The 19,461-nt window shown below is 36.3% G+C and overlaps 1 protein-coding gene across 1 annotated transcript; it reads left to right on the top strand.

Annotated features, from left to right (window-relative positions):
- The first annotated feature begins 383 nt into the window (after positions 1-383).
- On the top strand, positions 384-12,611 carry snx2 (sorting nexin 2). Its single transcript, XM_058390465.1, has 15 exons — positions 384-577; positions 2,593-2,707; positions 3,265-3,401; positions 3,971-4,040; positions 4,763-4,806; positions 5,789-5,930; positions 6,035-6,113; positions 6,797-6,872; positions 7,359-7,472; positions 7,853-7,946; positions 9,429-9,634; positions 9,985-10,128; positions 11,466-11,546; positions 11,714-11,785; positions 11,899-12,611. The coding sequence occupies exons 1-15, from the start codon at positions 467-469 to the stop codon at positions 11,947-11,949; spliced, it is 1,536 nt and encodes a 511-aa protein (XP_058246448.1). The 5' UTR covers positions 384-466; the 3' UTR covers positions 11,950-12,611.
- The last annotated feature ends 6,850 nt before the right edge of the window (positions 12,612-19,461 follow it).

Below are 19,461 nucleotides of genomic sequence, written 5' to 3'. Positions count from 1 at the left end.
TTTATAGGGCCACTATATTTCTCTAATCATTCCGTCATTATCTTTTGCATCCCCCAAATGTTTACTATTATACTACTGTTATAACAGTGTTATTTAGATAGATAGATAGATAGATAGATAGATAGATAGATAGATAGATAGATAGATAGACGGATGGATAGACAGATAGATAGATAGATAGATAGATAGATAGATAGATAGATAGATAGATAGATAGATACTTTATTAATGGGAAAATTTAAAATTTATTTATTTTTCCTCTGTTACTGAAGTGATTTCGTGTCTCCACATAATAATAAAGAGTTATTTTGGCTGTATTTTGTGTTGTGTAGGGCGGAGCGTGTTTTCAATGAAAGCGCCACAACTGTCATAAGACTGAATTGTTCCTGCGGATCACATGACAGCCTGGGAACCTCCTGTCTCTAATCACAGAGTTTGCTCTCACCGTTATTACTGTTAGGAGAAGATGGCGGAAGAGAGGGAACCCCCACCGTTGGCAGATGCAGGACAGGCAGACTTTATAGAAGTGGAGGACGGAGAAGACCTTTTCTCCAGCGCCGTCACTACAATAGAGCAGGTAGGAATTACATTTACCAGGTGGCTAGCTGCTCAAACCAATAGCTAGCATAACGGTTACTCTAAGAAAGTCAGCGGACACATGATCAAACGTTTGGAAACTGTACTTGCTGACATATACGGAGGTTTCACACCTAATCTGCTCGGTTCCTTGTTCAGCAAAACATATTTTGTGCAATTATACCGTAGTCAACAACAATTCATTTATATGCATTAGCCCACAAGCATGAGTAGCGCGCATGCGCGGGCGTCAAACTTGACCATCAACCCTGCGTTCTAGTAACGCAGGAGTACTACAATTACAAATAGTGTCACGTCGACTGATATATATTTGTCGCGAACTGCACAAAAATATTTCAACACATCCAATTAAACGCACCGCGCATGTATCCTTCATATTCAGAGTGAGAAATTTTGCAACTGAGATATGAAATAGTAAAACTAGTTAGTTTTGACTGTTAAACTGAACCCTTTATGGGTGAGTAATGCGTTAAACGCCCTAAAGAAACACAGAATTCCTTTTTTTTTGGACAATTACTGCCTCAATGCACTACATGGCCCTCATTAATTTAAGTAAATATTCCGCAGAACTTAACTAGTTCCCCTATAATTTGACCTTCCTAAAACGTCAGGACTGGACAGGTGACCGCAGCAGCAGAGAACATGTGACAGTCTTACAGTTTGGTTGGACAAGATATCATTTGGGTGGACAGAATTCACCATGTCAGCAGTTTTGGAGCAGAGAAATGAGGAAGGAAGGAAAGGAGGAGGGGGAAAGTTCAGAGGTGTAAAACGTGTCCCCTGATTGAGCTTATTGTCATTCATCCTGTAAAAAAACACCCTGTGCACTTGTGGGCAGTTTGCCATAAAGACTGTTTACAGAAAAATAGTACTGCTGGATATTGGGTGTGAACATTAACTGTCCTCTCCTGATGTGTTATGTAATGGACTGTTTTCGTCACAAAGTGTGTAAAAGTATTTAACCACTATAATTTAACGAGACATCATGAATATCTTTTTAGATTAGGACCTTATTGGGGTTGAAATCGGGAGACGTACCTCTAAGAGTTCTGTATAAGGTTAATCGTGTCTTTTCAGAGAAATATTGTAATATTGACTCTTTTTTTATGATTAAAACTACTACTGTTTTAAAATTCATTTAATTTCAATTCAATTCATTTTTATTTGTACAGCGTGTTTAACAATGAACATTGTCTCAAAGCAGCTTTACAGAACATAAGAAACAAAAAACATAGTGCAAAAAGTCCTAGATGTTGAACCTTGTATTGTAATTGAATGCTTGTTTCTTGCAGTGATATAGTTGTTAATAACAAATGATCAAATTAGATTCGGCTTACTAAAGTAGATACCATATACAGTAATGAGGCACTGTGGCTCAACAGGTTTGACCTTGTATGTCTACCATGATAGCACAGTTTAGATTAGAAAATGAAAGCAATTAAAAAGCAAAAAGACCATAATTCAACATTTTAACTCAGGTTAAACACCAAATTTATGTTTGAAAAGTAATATGTTATCAAGTTCTGTTTTTCTTTTGCTTAGTTGCAATGAAAACCTTTGGCACTTAAGCTTTACAAGCCTGTATATATATGAATTTGTAGCTTATTTGAGTCAAATTAGAATGTGTGCTTCTATTTGTCCAAAATTACCAAATTTTTAGAAAAAGATAGTGTGCCAGGCAGTTCAATAAAAGTATTTTAAAATCCATATCAGACGCAACTGATATCTGAATAAAGTGTGCTGCTCTAGGTTGACTAATTAGTTCTGGTTCTCCTTGACATAACCGCCAGAGCAAATTCAGATATACTCCTGAGATATTGAAGCTGGTGAGCAGTCAGGCCATGGTAATCACCTTATGAAAAGTACTTTTCACTTAAAATGTGCATGAACTACTAAAGAGCTTCGTTGTTGGTTATAATGTGTAATGTTAGCCAGTTAACAGGCATGTCAATGAAATGGCTATATCCACATTTTGCTCTTGTATTTTATTCACAGTCCAGCCCCACATCTCCTGAGCCAGCCAGCTTGCCTGCAGAAGACATCAGCACAAACACCAATGGACCTAAACAAGAAATATTATTAGATGATGACCAAGAGGACCTCTTTCCTGGTATATAATTTGTGGTTGAATGATGTGTCTGTAAAATAATGTGAGTTTGTTGAGGACTGAGCGAAGCAGGTTCTCTATTAAGACACACACACACGATAACCTAGAGCTGATAAGATATTTGCAGGCCATTTATAACATGTTATAATGTTTCTGTTGACATGAGTTGCTGCATATTTAGGCTGTAGCTGTATGATTTTATTTATTAGTATGTTGAACAATGGTGGTGTTTGATTTTCGCAGCAGAATGTGATAGAAAATTCATGGTATGATGATCATACATTACGTTATGACAGTGTAGTTACTGGTATATCTAATTGTGGTCATGCAACCTTATTTAAAAAGGTAACAGCACTTTATAGTATTTTTTAGAGCAGGTTATTATATTGGGTTATGCTGCACTTTATGTGTGATTTGTCATAATTATGTGTACTGATAAAGCATAATGTTACTAATAGATGATTATGTGTCTTATATTTTCTGTATTGTCACATTCCTTATTTGTCGCATAACTGAATTGTGTGATAGATTTGATTCACTTCATCCTATTGTCATTAAAGAAGCAACAGAGGAGGTGTCATTGGACAGTCCAGAGAGGGAGCCCATCCTATCTGATGGCCCATCTCCTGCCATCACACCAGTCACTCCTACAGGAATCATCACTCCTACAGTTGAAGACTTTGGATCTCTAGATGAGGTAAAGCATCTTGTAATATAATGTAATATTGAAGGTATCAATAAAATGGTTATATAAACATAACATAAACTGATATGTATACATATCTGTCTGTATTATGTTATTTGGTATTCCCATGAAATTGAGAACATAAGGAATAATAATAATAATAATAATAATAATAATAATAATAATAAATATATATACATATACACACACACACATACATTATATACATACATATATGTGTGTTAATAGCAAAATTTTAAATGTTTTCATTTGAGCTTGAAGTGTGGCCTGTTCCACTGCTACTGTGGAGTTGCAGAAAATAAGGACTTGTCAGAATTGACAAGAGTTGCATTCTTCCTTCTTATACAGTCTCTTTTTCTTTCTCTAGAAGAGTTCAAAAATAAACCTCACAGTGTCTCTGTGACTGTGTTTAGGTTTTCATACCTGCTCAGCAGAATCGTGTTGAGTTTGATGACCCATATCCTGTTTGTAATTCCTATTAATCTGCAGACTCATTTCCTATCCCTAGTTCCTGTTGAGGAGGAGGCTGATTTCCTAGTAACTTGCCTCTTGTTCTACAGGATGAAGAAGCTGAAGAGAAAGGGGACACCTTTGATATGCAGATAACAGTATCTGATCCAGAGAAAGTGGGTAAGTTTAGTAGAGCTTCCTCACTGTATACTGCTGTAGCATTGATAAAAGCCTTTTGGCATCTGTAGCAGCTTTCATCTCCTGAGGCCATTCTGCAGGGCTAGCTGGTTTGTGGGTGGGGTGGTGGTGGGGTGCTATACATTGCGAAATCAATAGACCTTTTCAAATGTTATCAGGTATAGGATTTGGTCTCTAGCCATCTCGGGAAACGCATCCGTTAGGGCTCTGGCCCCAGAATACATCTACCTTCATATTTTGTTGTTTTCCCCACTCTAATACACATTTGATTCAACTAAACAGCTAATTAACAGCATCCTGAGTAGCAGTGGGCTTGTTAGGGCAGGAATGTTTTGAAACAGGGCTGGGAACTACTCATTAAGGGATATGTACAATCACTAAATAGCCATGTTTGACCCCTTAACAAAGCCAGTCAGAAGCGGAGAAACACATATTTTAATCATGCATGCCCACAGTTACCATAATGTTTATTACTGTCAGTAATGTGTTTGTGTTTGTGTGCTAGCACGACTTACTCTAACACCGTCAGCAATAATTAGTCTGAAATCACTAACAGGACCCACAGTACAATTTCTCATCATATCAAAAAGTGAAAAAATACAGCTTTATTCTCAACAGTCGTTTATTTTGTGACTCAGCAAAATAATCACTTTAAAATAACAATTTCCTGAAGATCTCAGTTTGACTGTGTTTTTCTCTCTAAGGTGATGGAATGAATGCTTATATGGCATATAAGGTGTCGACCAAGGTGAGCATTTTCTGTTTAATTTTTCTATTGGAGCAGGGTTTCCCAGTCTAGCCGTTCCTTGATTTACAATTTTATTCATTTATTTTACAAATGCGATAGAAATGTATTATTTGAAATATGTATATAACTGAAAATACATTTCATATTTTGAAATGTTACCAGGAGTTGCAATGGATCAAGACACATTTAAATGAACTGTGCACATGCTATTTTAACCTTTTCATTATCCTGAGATTTAAGGCTAGTTTGGGAATTCTGTAATTACAATGAAATTTTCTTATCTATCTAACTCTGCTATATAGACTAACCCTGTGTATGTGAATTGAGACATGTACAGTTCTAGTTTTTGATTAACTGGATTTTGTGTTATGGTAAGTAGCTTTCATGTAGCTTTCAAACCGAGTGAAAGCTCTGATTTGTTGATCAGTTTTTGGGATCTTCTAGATTAGTAAATACTTTTGGATGTAAGGTCAGAATAAAGTTTTGACATGACAGAAAGTTGTAAAGAGAAACAGAGCTCATCAGTCTGTTTAATGTTGCTGTGAATGAAATCACTAAACATTTCACAATTCAACTTGGAAGCCTGACAGGATTGTTTTGGCTCTGATGTTCCAATCATAGTAAATTTGGCTTCCTCCAGATGTGCATAAAATTCGCGGGCAAGTATGTGTACAAGGCCACTCATGTTCTGCGTGTACACATGAAGTCCAAGATACTTGCAAAAAGTTCAAGTATAAGTCAAGCATATTGCATCATCCCAGCATGGATTATTTTCCTATAACAACATGACCACTGCAATTTGTTGCCCATGTGATACTGACATAATGAAATGTTCAAGTATTACAGTAGTCTTAAATTGTAAATCTGGAATTTACAATTTAGGACTAGTGGTTTGGAAACCCCTGTACTGGAGAAGTTTTGTGAAAATCTGCCTGTACTGACAGACAGTTTTGTTTTGTTTTGTTTTTTTCGTTATTTTTAGACATCCCTGAACCTTTTCAGCAGAAGTGAGTTTTCTGTGAAAAGGAGATTCAGTGATTTCCTGGGTCTGCATAGCAAACTGGCTTCAAAGTACATGCACATTGGCTACATAGTCCCTCCGGCACCAGAGAAAAGCATCGTGGGTATGTTAAAAAGTGGAGGTTGTTTTGCCCTTGAAAGAGTCACATGATCAGTTAAAGACATTTTTCAGAATTGTAATCTTTCGTATGTGTTTAAACTTTTTCAGGAATGACAAAAGTCAAGGTTGGAAAAGAAGACTTGTCATCTGCAGAATTTGTAGAGAAAAGAAGAGCTGCTTTGGAAAGGTATTTTAAAAAAGAAAAGACTCTTGCTTCTTCATACACATCAAGCATTGGCTTGATGTGTGGCTGAATTTTTTTTGACGTGAAAACAATTCAAATGGAAAGAGCATTCATGTTCTGGTCTTTTGTGGACAAAAGGTTAACCAACAAGTATTAGATAAATAATTATCACCAAGCTCAGGAGGGTTCTTGCTGTCAGTGTTCAATGCAGGCTCATGCTGGCAGTTTTCTCCTGAGTGCACACGTTTCCCACTTTGTACTCCTGTACGATTTCCGCTGTACTGCTGGTTTTGCGCTGTCTGATGAATCGAATAAAACTTAAAGTTAAGTGAGGCGCTGACATTTCTCTGCCCTTTTTATCAGCCCATTGATTGATGTGAAGGTCAGTAGCTTGGACAGGGCCCCTGGATGTCAGCTTATAGACTTCATTTGTTAAAGAACTGAATCTTGATTGCCAAGCCCCTTAATTTCTGAGCAGTGCACATAAGATTTTTCAAGACTCGAGAAATAGTTTTATGTTTTCTACTGTCTAAAATCTGAGAAATTCAGTTGTAGATTTTATTCACTCTTTTTACACTGTTGACAGAAATCTGTGATGATAACCTATTGGACAGATGTTTCTTTTAGTATTGTGTTTAAAATAAGGAATTTAAATTAAACAAATTATATTGTTTCACTCTGTATAGATATCTGATGAGAACAGTGAATCATCCTGCTCTGCTAAAAGACACTGATGTCATTCAGTTCTTGGAAAACACAGAGGTATGGATCATGATCAGTGTAAATGTTTCATAATGTGACAATCTGAGTTCCTTTCTAGTTTTTCTAGTTTTGTTTCTAGCTTTTCATATCTTGTAAATAAAATACTTATGCCTAACACTTGGCTTAGATCATTGAATGAGTCCTTCATGCTTAAGGTCAACTTATTTCTAGTGGATTACCACGTTTCTGAGGAAACTACATTAATGTAATTGTAAAAGAAAACCCTAGTGATTTTATGAGGCTAAGTGGTCCGAGGGCAATTGAAAGCTATTTGTGCCCGTCGGCCCTCTGAGAATTTTCAAGGGACGAAATGCACTAAATTGAATTGAGCATTAAAATGTATGGGAGTAGAGAAAACCACAGGCTTTTCATGGTCCAGGCCTGCGGTGTAGGTGAGACAAGAGGGAGTGAAGCTCCCTGTGGGATTCGGTCCAGGCCCCGGCCTGTTAACTGGTTTGTTTGCCCTTATTTGTCATTTTATCTTAGCTGCCGCGAGCAGTTAGCACCCAGGCACTGAGTGGGGCCGGAATATTGAGGATGGTAAACAAAGCGGCCGACGCTGTCAACAAAATGACAATCAAGATGAATGAATCGGATGCGGTAAGGGGCTGATTTTTGGACTTGAATAATGAGACGAATTAATGAGCTGCTCTCTGGCTTGAATTCTAAGATCCTCACACTAGTGAGAGAGAGAGACAGTGCCATGATGTGGAGGCATGTGTCTCCTACCCTTTGTGCTTAGAGTCAACTGTAGACATGCACACTATTACACCTAGTACTTCTGAATCTTCTGGACAATTTTGCAACTTTTAGAGTGTTTGACTAAATCTTAATCATTTAAATCATTTTGTCAATCACATTTTTAATTATCTGGTTCCTTATTGACCTTTTTTTTCCGTGTGTGGTATTGCTGACTGTTTTGACCCTAATTTATATAGTTCCTTTTACTGACTTTACATCCTTCTTCTCTCTTTATAAAGTGGTTTGAAGAGAAACAACAGCAGTTTGAGAACCTTGACATCCAGCTCAGAAAACTCCATGCCAGTGTGGAATCATTAGTTTGTCACAGGAAAGGTAAACATTATTATTATTATTATTATTATTATTATTATTATTGTTATTATTATTATTATTATTATTATTATTATTAACTTTGACCTGTGGGTTTTTAAAACAAAGAAATATACCATGACTTAAGTTGGGTATTGGTAACATTTCAGCAGAAGGGGTTTGTAAAGATATGCAGCATTAATTTCATAGGTAATACGTATTGAATACAGCAGTTATTTAATAAGCTAATTAATACAATTGTTAAAAGACCACAGTTATACTCTCAGTCTACTGTTTTACACAAGTAAATATTACTCAGTTGTGCAAAAAACATATAAATAAAGGGGTGTGTTAATGGAATAATCAGATGGATTTCACCTTTACGAGTAAATTGCACTTTATATATTAAGGGGTGACATACATGCCTGAAAGTAGTCATTATAAAGTGGAAACAGATAAATAACACAAAATAAATCCCTAAACAGATTCTATGCATTAAGAGAGCATGACAGTTTTATCCGGAGCAAATTACAGGATTGTTTTGTGGTCTCTGCTGAATGCATTAAGCTGTTATATATATGTAATAACTGCTGTGTTCATAACTAACAGTAGATTACACACACCTTCATGTAACCATACCTTTATTTTGGCAAATATTTTGTTCCTATCTGCTCGGTTTGTTAATATGTAACAGATCAAAATATTTTTTATTAACTTTTATTTATTAACTAATTTTAAACAACAAATTTACTTTCACTTTAAATCATATCAGAATTCCAGTGGGTCAAAGATTCCAGAAAATTATTTCAGAAACTATTCTAGTATAGTTTGATCTAATTTAGAACTTGCACAGTTTGCAGTTTTTAGTATAATTCGAAGGATATTTAAATATTTTGTTTCATTTTAATTCTGTAGTGAGTCAGAATACAGCAAAAATAAACAATCATGGTTGGGAGACTGTCTGGGGGCACTGTATATCATACATAATTTAGTGACTCATAAAAATGGTCCATTAGAATACTTGCAGAGTATGATCTCTCTAATGTTTGAGTATAAAACACCACTTTTACTGTCTTGAAGAATTAATTCAAAAATGATTTGCATGTAATACATTTTCTGAGGGGAAATTTATGCCTTCTAATAGTGGTGAAATTGGTGATCTTTTCAAATATGCATTTAGTAATGGTAAGTCCTGGTCATTTGCCCTGTCCTGAAGCACTAATAAAATGACTTCACCTTAGATTTCTACTGGATATTCAAAATAGCAAGGCAAACTGAAAGCTTTCTCAGGCATATATATATTTAGCAACCTTTCTTTCACTTTCTTAAGCTTTTTCTGTATAATCGCTATTTTGATTAGTTAAATCCCAGTGAGAGCTGTGGTTACTCTGGTAGACAAATTGGGGAGCACTTGCCCTTGATTAACATGGACATGGCCTTATTTCCTTTACTTAACCATTTTGTCTGTGAACCCGGTCCATGTCACTTCATCTGTCCCGTCCCCAGAGTTATCATTGAACACTGCATCGTTTGCAAAGAGTGCTGCCATGCTGGGAAATTCGGAGGACCACACAGCTTTGTCGCGGGCACTCTCGCAGCTTGCTGAGGTGGAGGAGAAGATTGATCAGCTGCATCAAGAACAGGCCTATGCTGACTTCTACGTGTTCTCTGAGCTGCTTGGTGACTACGTACGGCTGATCACGGCTGTCAAGGTGACGGGAACTTATACTTCTGTTCCTGTTGAATTAGGGAGAAACTGATGCATGCTGATAATTTCTGATGGTGTTCTTTACATAACATTGCTGATTAGCAGGTCATAAATGTATTAGCTGGTTTGATTGGACTTATTTAAAATCCACTAAACCTTCACTAATACTAAATGTACACAAAAGTAAAAATTGTGAATGCCCATGACATTCATGACTGAGCAAGGCAATAAGGACTCTCTAGGCAAAGGCAGATTTTATGGATTTGTCCATACACTAAAGAGCACTCTGATCCAAAATAATACAGCTTCATGGCCCCTTTAAAGCTCACGCTTACAGCTATTTATGCTCCTTAGGGTGTGTTTGACCAGCGCATGAAAACATGGTCCAAATGGCAGGATGCTCAGCTCATGCTGCAACGAAAGAGAGAAGCTGAAGCTAAGCTACAGTATGCCAACAAGCCTGACAAGCTCCAGCAGGCCAAGGATGAGATAAAGGAGGTGAGCACATGCGCACTATTTGCAAAAAAAAATAATAATAATTAATTAATTAAATAAAACGAACAAAAAAATTCTGATAGTTGAACAAATTATTTTGCATCACTTGGTCATGCACCGATTTATTTACTTATTTATTTTATTTTTTATTTTTTTTCAATTTATAATTTTTATAATTTTATATTTTCATCGCCAACATGGCAAAAAGTGCATCATAGCTTTTAAACCTAATTTTTAAAATTTCCTTGTCAGAAAATAAGCCCCAGGTCCGATTTCAGCATCAACACATGTTCCTGAGAGCCCTGGTGTTGATGATTATGAAGCTTTCTCTTGCTTTAGTCCATTCATAACTCCACTGAAACCACTGTTCCACTTGATAAGAGTTCATAAATTATTGATTAATTTAACCACAGAACATTATCAGGCACTTTTAATTTTTGCATTTTCCCTGTCATGCCCCACAAAGGAGATTGAGGAGGTAGGACCCTTGGTTTTGATTTTTTTTTTTTCTTTCACCAGTAGATTTGGTCCTTTAATGTGTGTTGCACTGGCATAATGTATTTGAGACACAGTTCCATGCCGATAAAGACTTATTCACCGTGTGCCATGCCTTAACATGAAAGTGTAGATTTTATAATCAATATAACTGTAAACGCTTTATCAACTTACATTAACTGTGGGTTGATAAATATTTATTATTTGAGTTTGTTCTGTCCTTTTTTTTACTGGAAGCTTTAGATAATAGGAGGGATCATTAAATGGGGAAAATGTGATACTCATCATTTCCATCCTGTCTTCCTGTGGCTCATCACTAAAAATATTCTTCTGCTTTATTAATGCCATCTGTATGTCAAAGGTTTTACCTTGGTCCAGCTGTATAGCATGGTGAAATGCTAAAAAAATTGAATTTGCACACTTTACAGTATTCTCTCTCTCTCTCTCTCTCTCTCTCTCTCTCTCTTTCTTCTTATTTAGTCAGTTCCTCCAGGATTGTGCCGAGTTTTTTTGTTATTGTTATGGCCAATAGAATTTTTGATTCTACACAATTTTGTCAACAATTTTGTAAAAACACCATATGAAATTACATGTGAATCAAAGAGGGCTTTGGTGTAATGCCTTTTGTGTTGAATTCACATAGTGTGAATTGGCTCAAATCTGTGGTAATTCAGAAAAATAGTACGCTCCTCATATTATAAGAGTTCGCTTTTGTATCAGTGTCTGTGATCGCAGAATCGTGAGATCCTGGAGGGACTGTAAAGTGTTTATATAACACTCATATCCACACAGCCTGGTATATCGGTCAGCATGGTGGTTTTCTTGTCTCTTTTGACTCGTTTTAGTGGGAAGCTAAAGTACAGCAGGGAGAAAGAGATTTCGAGCAGATATCAAAGAACATTCGCCGGGAAGTGGGGAGATTCGAGGTTAGTTGACATGATGAGGATCTCTGCTTTGACAGCATGCATTTATTTACGTGTATCAAACTGAGAATAACATTTTAGAATCATTCACACTCTTAATAATTACTTACTTTTATGTTGTTTGATATGTTATGATCATGATGAATTGCCTGACCTTCTGTTTCTCATAGAAACAAAGAGTGAAGGACTTCAAAGTTGTCATCATTAAGTACCTAGAATCACTTGTACATACACAGCAGCAGGTAAGAATCATTCATACCATGGGTAATATGATGCATTCTGTATTAGTTTAGTGTATTTTAAAATCTTTTAGTCAATGATGGTTTAAATCCTGTTTTCCTTCCTGTCATTTCAGCTGATAAAGTATTGGGAAGCCTTCTTACCTGAAGCCAAAGCTATAGCATGAGCGGACAAACTCCTGTGCAAAAGCACTGGGGCCAATTGCTCTTCTTTTCTTAATTTTTATGTACAACATAATCACTCAGCGTGGATGCATGGACATAATGACCACTTAAAAACCACTATAATAAAACACTATAAATCTTTTAATTGTTAAGTCTGTACTTTGCATTTTTTTTTTTTGTCTTAAGATGATCATTTGTCTTTTTTTGTGTTCTTGAAGGAGAAGTCTGGGCAGTGGTATTGCATTAACTGCTTGTTGATACACTACTGTTCTGTCTTTAAATGTCCAAGCACTATTTTGAAGTCTATCATAATTGTCTTTTCACCAAGGGCAATGTGTTTTTAAGCACTACATTTATATCCAGTGAACAAATTCAGCATACATCAATTTATTAAGATATTTCTTATTTGATCCTGTACACAACGTACAGCACCATGCTGTAGTACTTAGTACACAGTGTGCTGCTTCCTGCTTTTCAGACACACACACACACACACATATTTTATTTGGCTTCTTAGCCTAAAATATTTTTAAAAAATGACAAATGTTAGTTGATTCTTTTGTTTTACAGCAGATTTTTTTTTCTAATTGTATTTTTTTTTTTACTTTACATTCCTGTGAAACAATGCCGACATGCTAATAAAGGAATGTACTTCAGTATTAAACATGCGTATCTTCTTTTATTTGTGTCTTTATTATAAACTAACTTCGCATATCAAAAGCACAGATGTGGATCTCCAACATTTATCGAAAGAAGCCTCACTGTTAGGATTTTCTTTGTCTGTAAATTACTTTTTAAGCTTGTTTTTATAAAATGGTTCATTGTTATTAACAATTACATTCGGCTAATGTAGGATATTTAAGATGTTATTTTATGGGACATATTGAGAATGATTAATTATGAATTAATGAAGTGTTGTGTTTTGGAACCAGTTTTATTTAAAAGTATTGAATCACGTAATACACTACTGATCATACAAAACTGTAATATGACTGAACATTTTTATTTTTAATACTTTCTGTGCACTAGGGCAGCTCCTTGGGTGATGGGACAATTAAGATTCTTTTTCTTAATTCTTCTGTTTGGCAAATCCATAAATACTTAATGCTTCCTTTAGTTCCTTTCAGACTCAGAAGCAAGGCTTTAAATAATGTGTTTTAAAAGTGGTTTTTTTTAGATTTCTCTAACTACTTTGAAATCATTTAAATGATATTTGATAAATCTGTAAATACATCTTTAAGACATTTTTCATCTGAATTCCACTTGGGGAAATGAAGCACTTTTGAATCTCAAATCTCAGTGAAGCCTGCCACATCATGACTTAACATTTTTGTGAACTGAGCAGTGAAACAAACTGTCAAACAAGTCCTTCCTCACTTTGCATATACATCTTTAAAGTGCTGTCAAAAACTCAGATGCATGCTCCTTTTCATGGTCTCTGCCATATTGACAAGCTGTCAGAATTGCACACTGCATAAGAGAATATCTGTGCAAGTTGCTCTGTGCAGTACATCATAGGGAGTGCTGTTTCTCTCCCCTATTGGCCTGCTATGGAAATGTCTCTCATGACATCGAGAATGAATGTGCAATGACGTGTGTGTGTGTGTGTGTTTTAACACAGGTGTTTTCAGTTGACATGTTGTGCTTAATACAATACTTTGAAATCATTGTATGCAGTTTTTCATGTTTGGCCACAAACTAACAGCAGAATCTGTTTGCTTTGGTTGTGGAAATATTGCATGAGTCGTATCAATTAACAACCCAGGATTAAACTTCTCTTAAATTTCTTCTCCCATTCAATCCTGTTGTCCTGTATTGTGTGTTATATTATGCACCATAGTCCTGGAGGTGTGATATTTTGTTTCACTGTTTATGCCCTATGAGTGACTGGTGTTTCATCTAGGGTGCATTCCAGTGTTCCCAGGGTAAGATCTGGATCTACTACAAGGATACAGTATATACAGGATACAGGATATACTGTCCAGGATACAGATGACTGAAGATGAATGAATGAGCAAAAATTTATATACACGTTGATGGGATGACTTTTTTGGATGCTGTGCACAACCCTATAATAGTTAGATGCTTTTGGAAATCAGCCTAAGACCAATAATTCAATTCAATTCAATTTTATTTATATAGCGCTTTTAACAATGAACATTGCCTCAAAGCAGCTTTACAGAACATAAGAAACAAAAAAATAAGTATTTTATATTACAACAGTATTCTATAATAATAATAATACATACATACATACATATATACAATGCCTTCTGCAGGCTGAGTTGTTTAATTCTCTCTATTCTATTATACCTTTAGTGATTATGTGCAATACACTGACTTTCTGAAGCATGCACATGAGAGGAAGAAGTTCCCCCACCAAGTACTGCCAAAATGCGTTAGTCCAAGTCCAAGCTTGTTTTGTGAGTTTATGTTTTGGATTCTGTGGAGTTGCATGGAAAAAAGAAACTGTGCTCTACTCACCCTACCAGCTTATATGAAATCTCCAAATAGCAGTGTTATGTTGTGGTCAAAATACTGTGACCTCACTTGATCAAGTGCAACTCAGGCCCCACAGATAAGAAGAGCAATATAATGGACTACAGCAAAGAGAGAGTGTGGTAATTATTTGTGCCCTGTCAAGAGAAGAGCCCCTGGACCTCTGGTGATTCAAATCTGGGAAGTTGTGCACAACTTGAAAATAATGCACACCAGCAAGAGACAAATATCGGGCCACTCTTGCGACATTGCTGAAATTGCATCAGTTTGTCATGTGCACCACTGCTGGTTCTCCCAAAAAATATCATTTGCTTGCGAATGATTCTAGCAGTGCTCATTTCGAAGAGTTTGTAGAGGGATGTTTCTTTCCTTAGCCCCTCAGCCACTATAAACACTAAATAATTACTCAGCTTTTTGTAGCTGAAATGAATACATATAGCATAATAGAATAGACATGTTATCAAAGGAAAGAAAGGGTTTTCTGGAGGTTTTAAATAAAGGTTTTAATTTTGTGGTTACCTTTGGTGAAAACAAGTAGTATATATATATGTTAGTGTGTGTGTGTGTGTATTCATTGACAGATGCTGCAATTCTGATATCTGTTGATAAGTTTGAAAAGTTCAATATTTAAATTTCTATTTATCCAAAATGAGCAATACTGAGACAACGATGGCAAAGAAAAACTCCTTGAGACTATATGAGGAAGAAACCATGAGAGGAACCAGTTTCAGAAGTTAAAAGTGCATGTCATGTTACAGCGCTAGAGATAAGGAAGGGGCTCCAGAATGCTGTTAATTCATTTTCCTTATCTGTTCGTGGCAGAGCTGCCAGGCTCCCAGATGATCCCATGACTGCTCATTTTGTGCTCTTTATGAGAAATGATTTTAGCAACTGATCTTGCTTTGGAGCTTTAATTTCAGGTCCTCTTGCACAGATCTCCTCATGGTTGCCCTAAGGCCTCTGTGTTTGTAAGGCTAAGATGTCCTGCTTCTGGTTTACACTGCGGTGTCATCCTGGTTAACATGTGTAGAACTGTTTACTTGAGGTGAATTTAATTTAGACTGTATAATTTAAGTCTTCTAGTACAGGTCTTCTTGTGGATACCATTTTTTTTTGAGAGCCGGGTGTACTGTGAAGGTGTTGAGAACAGATGAGATAAGTGCCAGTGTACTTATAAGGGTAAAATACATGATCTCTGGTTAAATGCAGTCAGATATCAGGATGACTATCAGAATCTAGTCAGTGTGCTTTCAAACATAAGGTCATGTGTTCTTAAATACCTTGCTACAGCTACTGAAATGGCAAGAGTGTGAGAGGGGAAATATGTGAGGAGACTACATTCATCATTGTACAAAAAGAGAAAAAGATCAGTGAAACTATATGTATACAGGTTTTCAGCTGATGGAAATTTTGCAAAAGAAAATAGGTTGGTCAGACTTTCAGAAGGCAGACTTCAAGAATACAAATACAAGAATAAAAATATGATCATGAATGTGTAACTGTAATTGTAATTTAACTAAAGCACCAAAGACTAAGCTCTACAGTATCTTTAAAATTTAGAAACTGTTTCCTCAAGACTGCTAAACTGGGAATTTCCTGGGAATCAAAACAGTCAATTTTACTGTAACATTATTATTTACTGTATCCATAATTCTCAAGTGGAGTCAAGAAGTCAAGTCAAGAAACATTTATTGTCATTTCAACCATATATATCTGACTCAGTACATAGTGAAATGTAACCTTCCTCCAGGACCATGGTGCTACATAAAAACAACACAGGGCTAAGGGCTAAAAAGTCAGTTAGCCTAGCCACATGAAGTGCATAGAGTGCAAATAGAGTGTAAAAGAGTGCAAGACAAAGGACAGTGCAGACAGACAATACAATACGCTATAGGACAGATACATAAAATAGCCATCAGTCTGATGTATAGACTGATGGCTCCCTATGTGGTGTTTTTAACACTTACTCTAACACTCATGTTTAGAAGGTCTAGTGGCTCTGTGTTATTGCTAGAAATACCTTGCCCTTGTTTCTGATTTTATATCACATGTATCTGTCAGCTCCCTTGACATCCAAATGAATAAACATTATGTCAGTGTGTATGACTGCCAGCCAAGCATCAAACAAACGTCCTCTCTCTATTTATCCTGCTGGTTTTTCCCTAAAATCCTGACCTTGTTTGACAGGACAGGTTCCTATGCACAACAAATGCCACAGTAAATTAAAATGGCAGCAAAGGGATTGAATGGAGGCATTTGCATACATAAATCTATCAGCTATGTGACATTAATCAATGATTGCCCATCCTGAGAGCCAGGCTACTGACTTGTGACCGGTGCATTATTGGTTCTGATAGGCCTTTTATGAACTCTGACAGGCCTCTGCCACCTGTTTACTGCATTAAACAACAGATAATTATTCAGTTTACTTTTGCAAGTTGAGGTCAGAAAGATAAGGGCTTTTCACACTTGCACTAGTTAATCCTGGTCATTTTAAGCCCAGGGTAAACAGAGTCGTTTCATATTCCACACTGCTCATATTTTACCTGGGGTTAAGAATTAATCCTGGGTATTCATAAATTGACATTTCACACTGTACATTCCTAAACCCTGGGTTAAAGTTCTTATTTGCATATTTGAGATGTCAAAAACCATGATTGCATAAATACAGTGTGCTACAGATTTAAATAATAGCTTCTTGGCTGTTTTAAGCCCCCTAGGATTCACAAAACAAAGAAAAAAAAGGAAAGGAAAAGATAGGGAAAAAATGTTTTATCTACTGTTTACACAACAAATGAAGTTTCCATGACTGCACAAAGCAAGTGATATGAGGCATGCACTGTTCAATTTCTGATTCTGTATCTTTTGCTAAGCATCTGGCCATAAAATTCTAACACTGCATCATTTCACACTGTACATATTTGGCACTGCAATGCAGGGTTCCATAACCATGGGTAAGGGCTGCTGATAAACCTGCTGCTAAATTTCAAGTGTGAAACAATCCACTACCTGTGGTTAAAAGCTGGGATTAGAGAAATGACAACCCAGAGTTAAGCGCAGTATTAAAAGCCTATAGTGTTCTGAAAATTTAAAAGTACAAAAGTACACACAAGAATCTTTTTTTTTTTGCATTATTATGAGAAATGTAATATTTTCAGGCTTTAAAAGAGATTCTTCACAAATTCCAGCTATTTTTTAGACTTTTTTGTATGTTCTCAAGCAGGAGTCACTATGGAAGTGCAGTTGAGGTCCTAATCTAAGAGCTTCTTGTACATTTCCTTTGTTCTCTGAAGGAAAAGGTCAGAATTGCAATGGGAATTGATGTAATTGTGAGAAGGGGGCAGCTGACAGTGTCAAACAGCTTTGGCTGCAAGTTCCTCCCATTTCATTAGCTGGCCGTTTTCCAGCTCCTCACCCTGTAAATGCGCTGTGACACCCCAGGCATTTAGTATGCAATAGATTATGAATAGCCACACTGAACACTTAATAGGTCTGATGAACACTAAGCCTGTTCCCATCACAATCTATACACACCAATCTGGAAGATCTTTACAGCGAAATAAATACAAGTGGCATGATTTAATGAAGTTGTGTGCTTTAAGCCCACTGCTGCACACAGACCTGTAATGTCTTTCATGAAAGCAAGCTCCTTCAGATATAGCCTTATCTGCTCCTTTGAATAGTTTTACAGTGATCAATAAACAGTTTTCTGTGGCCTTTCAGTCGTGTCACTTGTCATTGAAGAATGCAAATGTGTGTCAGAAACTAGCTTGACAGTTTTCCCTTTGCAGCATTAGAACAGGGAAAAAGCCCATCAGCAATAAAGCAGATGATGACCCCAAGCACTTTTCCTGAATAATATTAAATATAGGCTGTGGTAGTAAGAGTTGCAAATGTCTAATTAGGGTTCATGATTCATTAGTTATATAATAGCTAAAATATAATAATATATATATAAAAAAAAAAAACTAACTATATGTGTTATGGCTATGTCTCACAGACATCCTGACGTACATTTGCATGTCTGGTATATGCAATGTCACATATGCAAAGCCAAAACACTCTATGCAACATTATGGCACATGGGTTTTAATCTCTAATCTGATTATCATGTTACCACAGTTTCATTACACTTTAATGCTTTATGAGTTTAATACAATGTTTTTAAGCATAGGAATTAGGACGTCTGGTAGCACAGATGGGGGGAAAACCCTCCAGATTCTTCTGCTGAGCAACTAGAAAGACCTTTCGAATTATCTTGTGCTCTCCCAGGACGAGAGCTTGCTGCTTATTAAGATTTCAAAGATACAAACGGTAAGTTCAGTAATTGCTTTCTTGAATCTGCCTTTAATAATTACACGTGGCAAAAAGGTGGCAAAAATTAGAAAGGCAGAGACTAATGGAAAACTAGATTTTTCACTGAATTAGAGAGCACAACAATCTATATATTGACAATACATCAAGATGAAAGAGATCAGGAAAAGTGTTTCAGACTGTCTGGGAAAAGGAGGCAAACTGGGTGTGATGCAGTGTGGCATGCACTGCCAAGTCTGCTGGGTAGGAGAGAGAAAGGATCAGACAGCCTGTATGTCTCTTCTTCTTTATCTTCTCTCTCTCTCTCTCTCTCTCTCTCTGTCTCTCTCACACACACACACACACACACTCTAAATATAGTTGTATAGTGGCAGGGATACATGATCAGCAATTGCTGAAAATTTCATAAAAAAAATTAAAGAAAACATTGGAAAGTGTTGACCAATAGTTTACAATGTATAATCACATGAGAGATATTGTTTTGTTTTGGGCAGTTTGTGGTAGAACAGATATAGTCTTTTCCTAGAAGTAGCCTTGCTAGTGCATTAAAAAACAGGAAAGAAAAATGAGTTTTGCATTTCTGTTTTTTATCCTTCTCACATTATAGCAGTTATGTTTACATTTGTAGAACTGTATGATCCAAGAACATGGTGCTTTAAGAAACTGTCTGACAAAAACAACTGAAAGATTATATGGAAAGA

The sequence above is a fragment of the Hemibagrus wyckioides genome, linkage group LG05 (genome assembly GCF_019097595.1).
Source record: "Hemibagrus wyckioides isolate EC202008001 linkage group LG05, SWU_Hwy_1.0, whole genome shotgun sequence".
Taxonomy (NCBI): domain Eukaryota; kingdom Metazoa; phylum Chordata; class Actinopteri; order Siluriformes; family Bagridae; genus Hemibagrus; species Hemibagrus wyckioides.
Note: the sequence above shows the minus strand (reverse complement) of the source record. Positions and strands in the feature narration are given on the sequence as shown.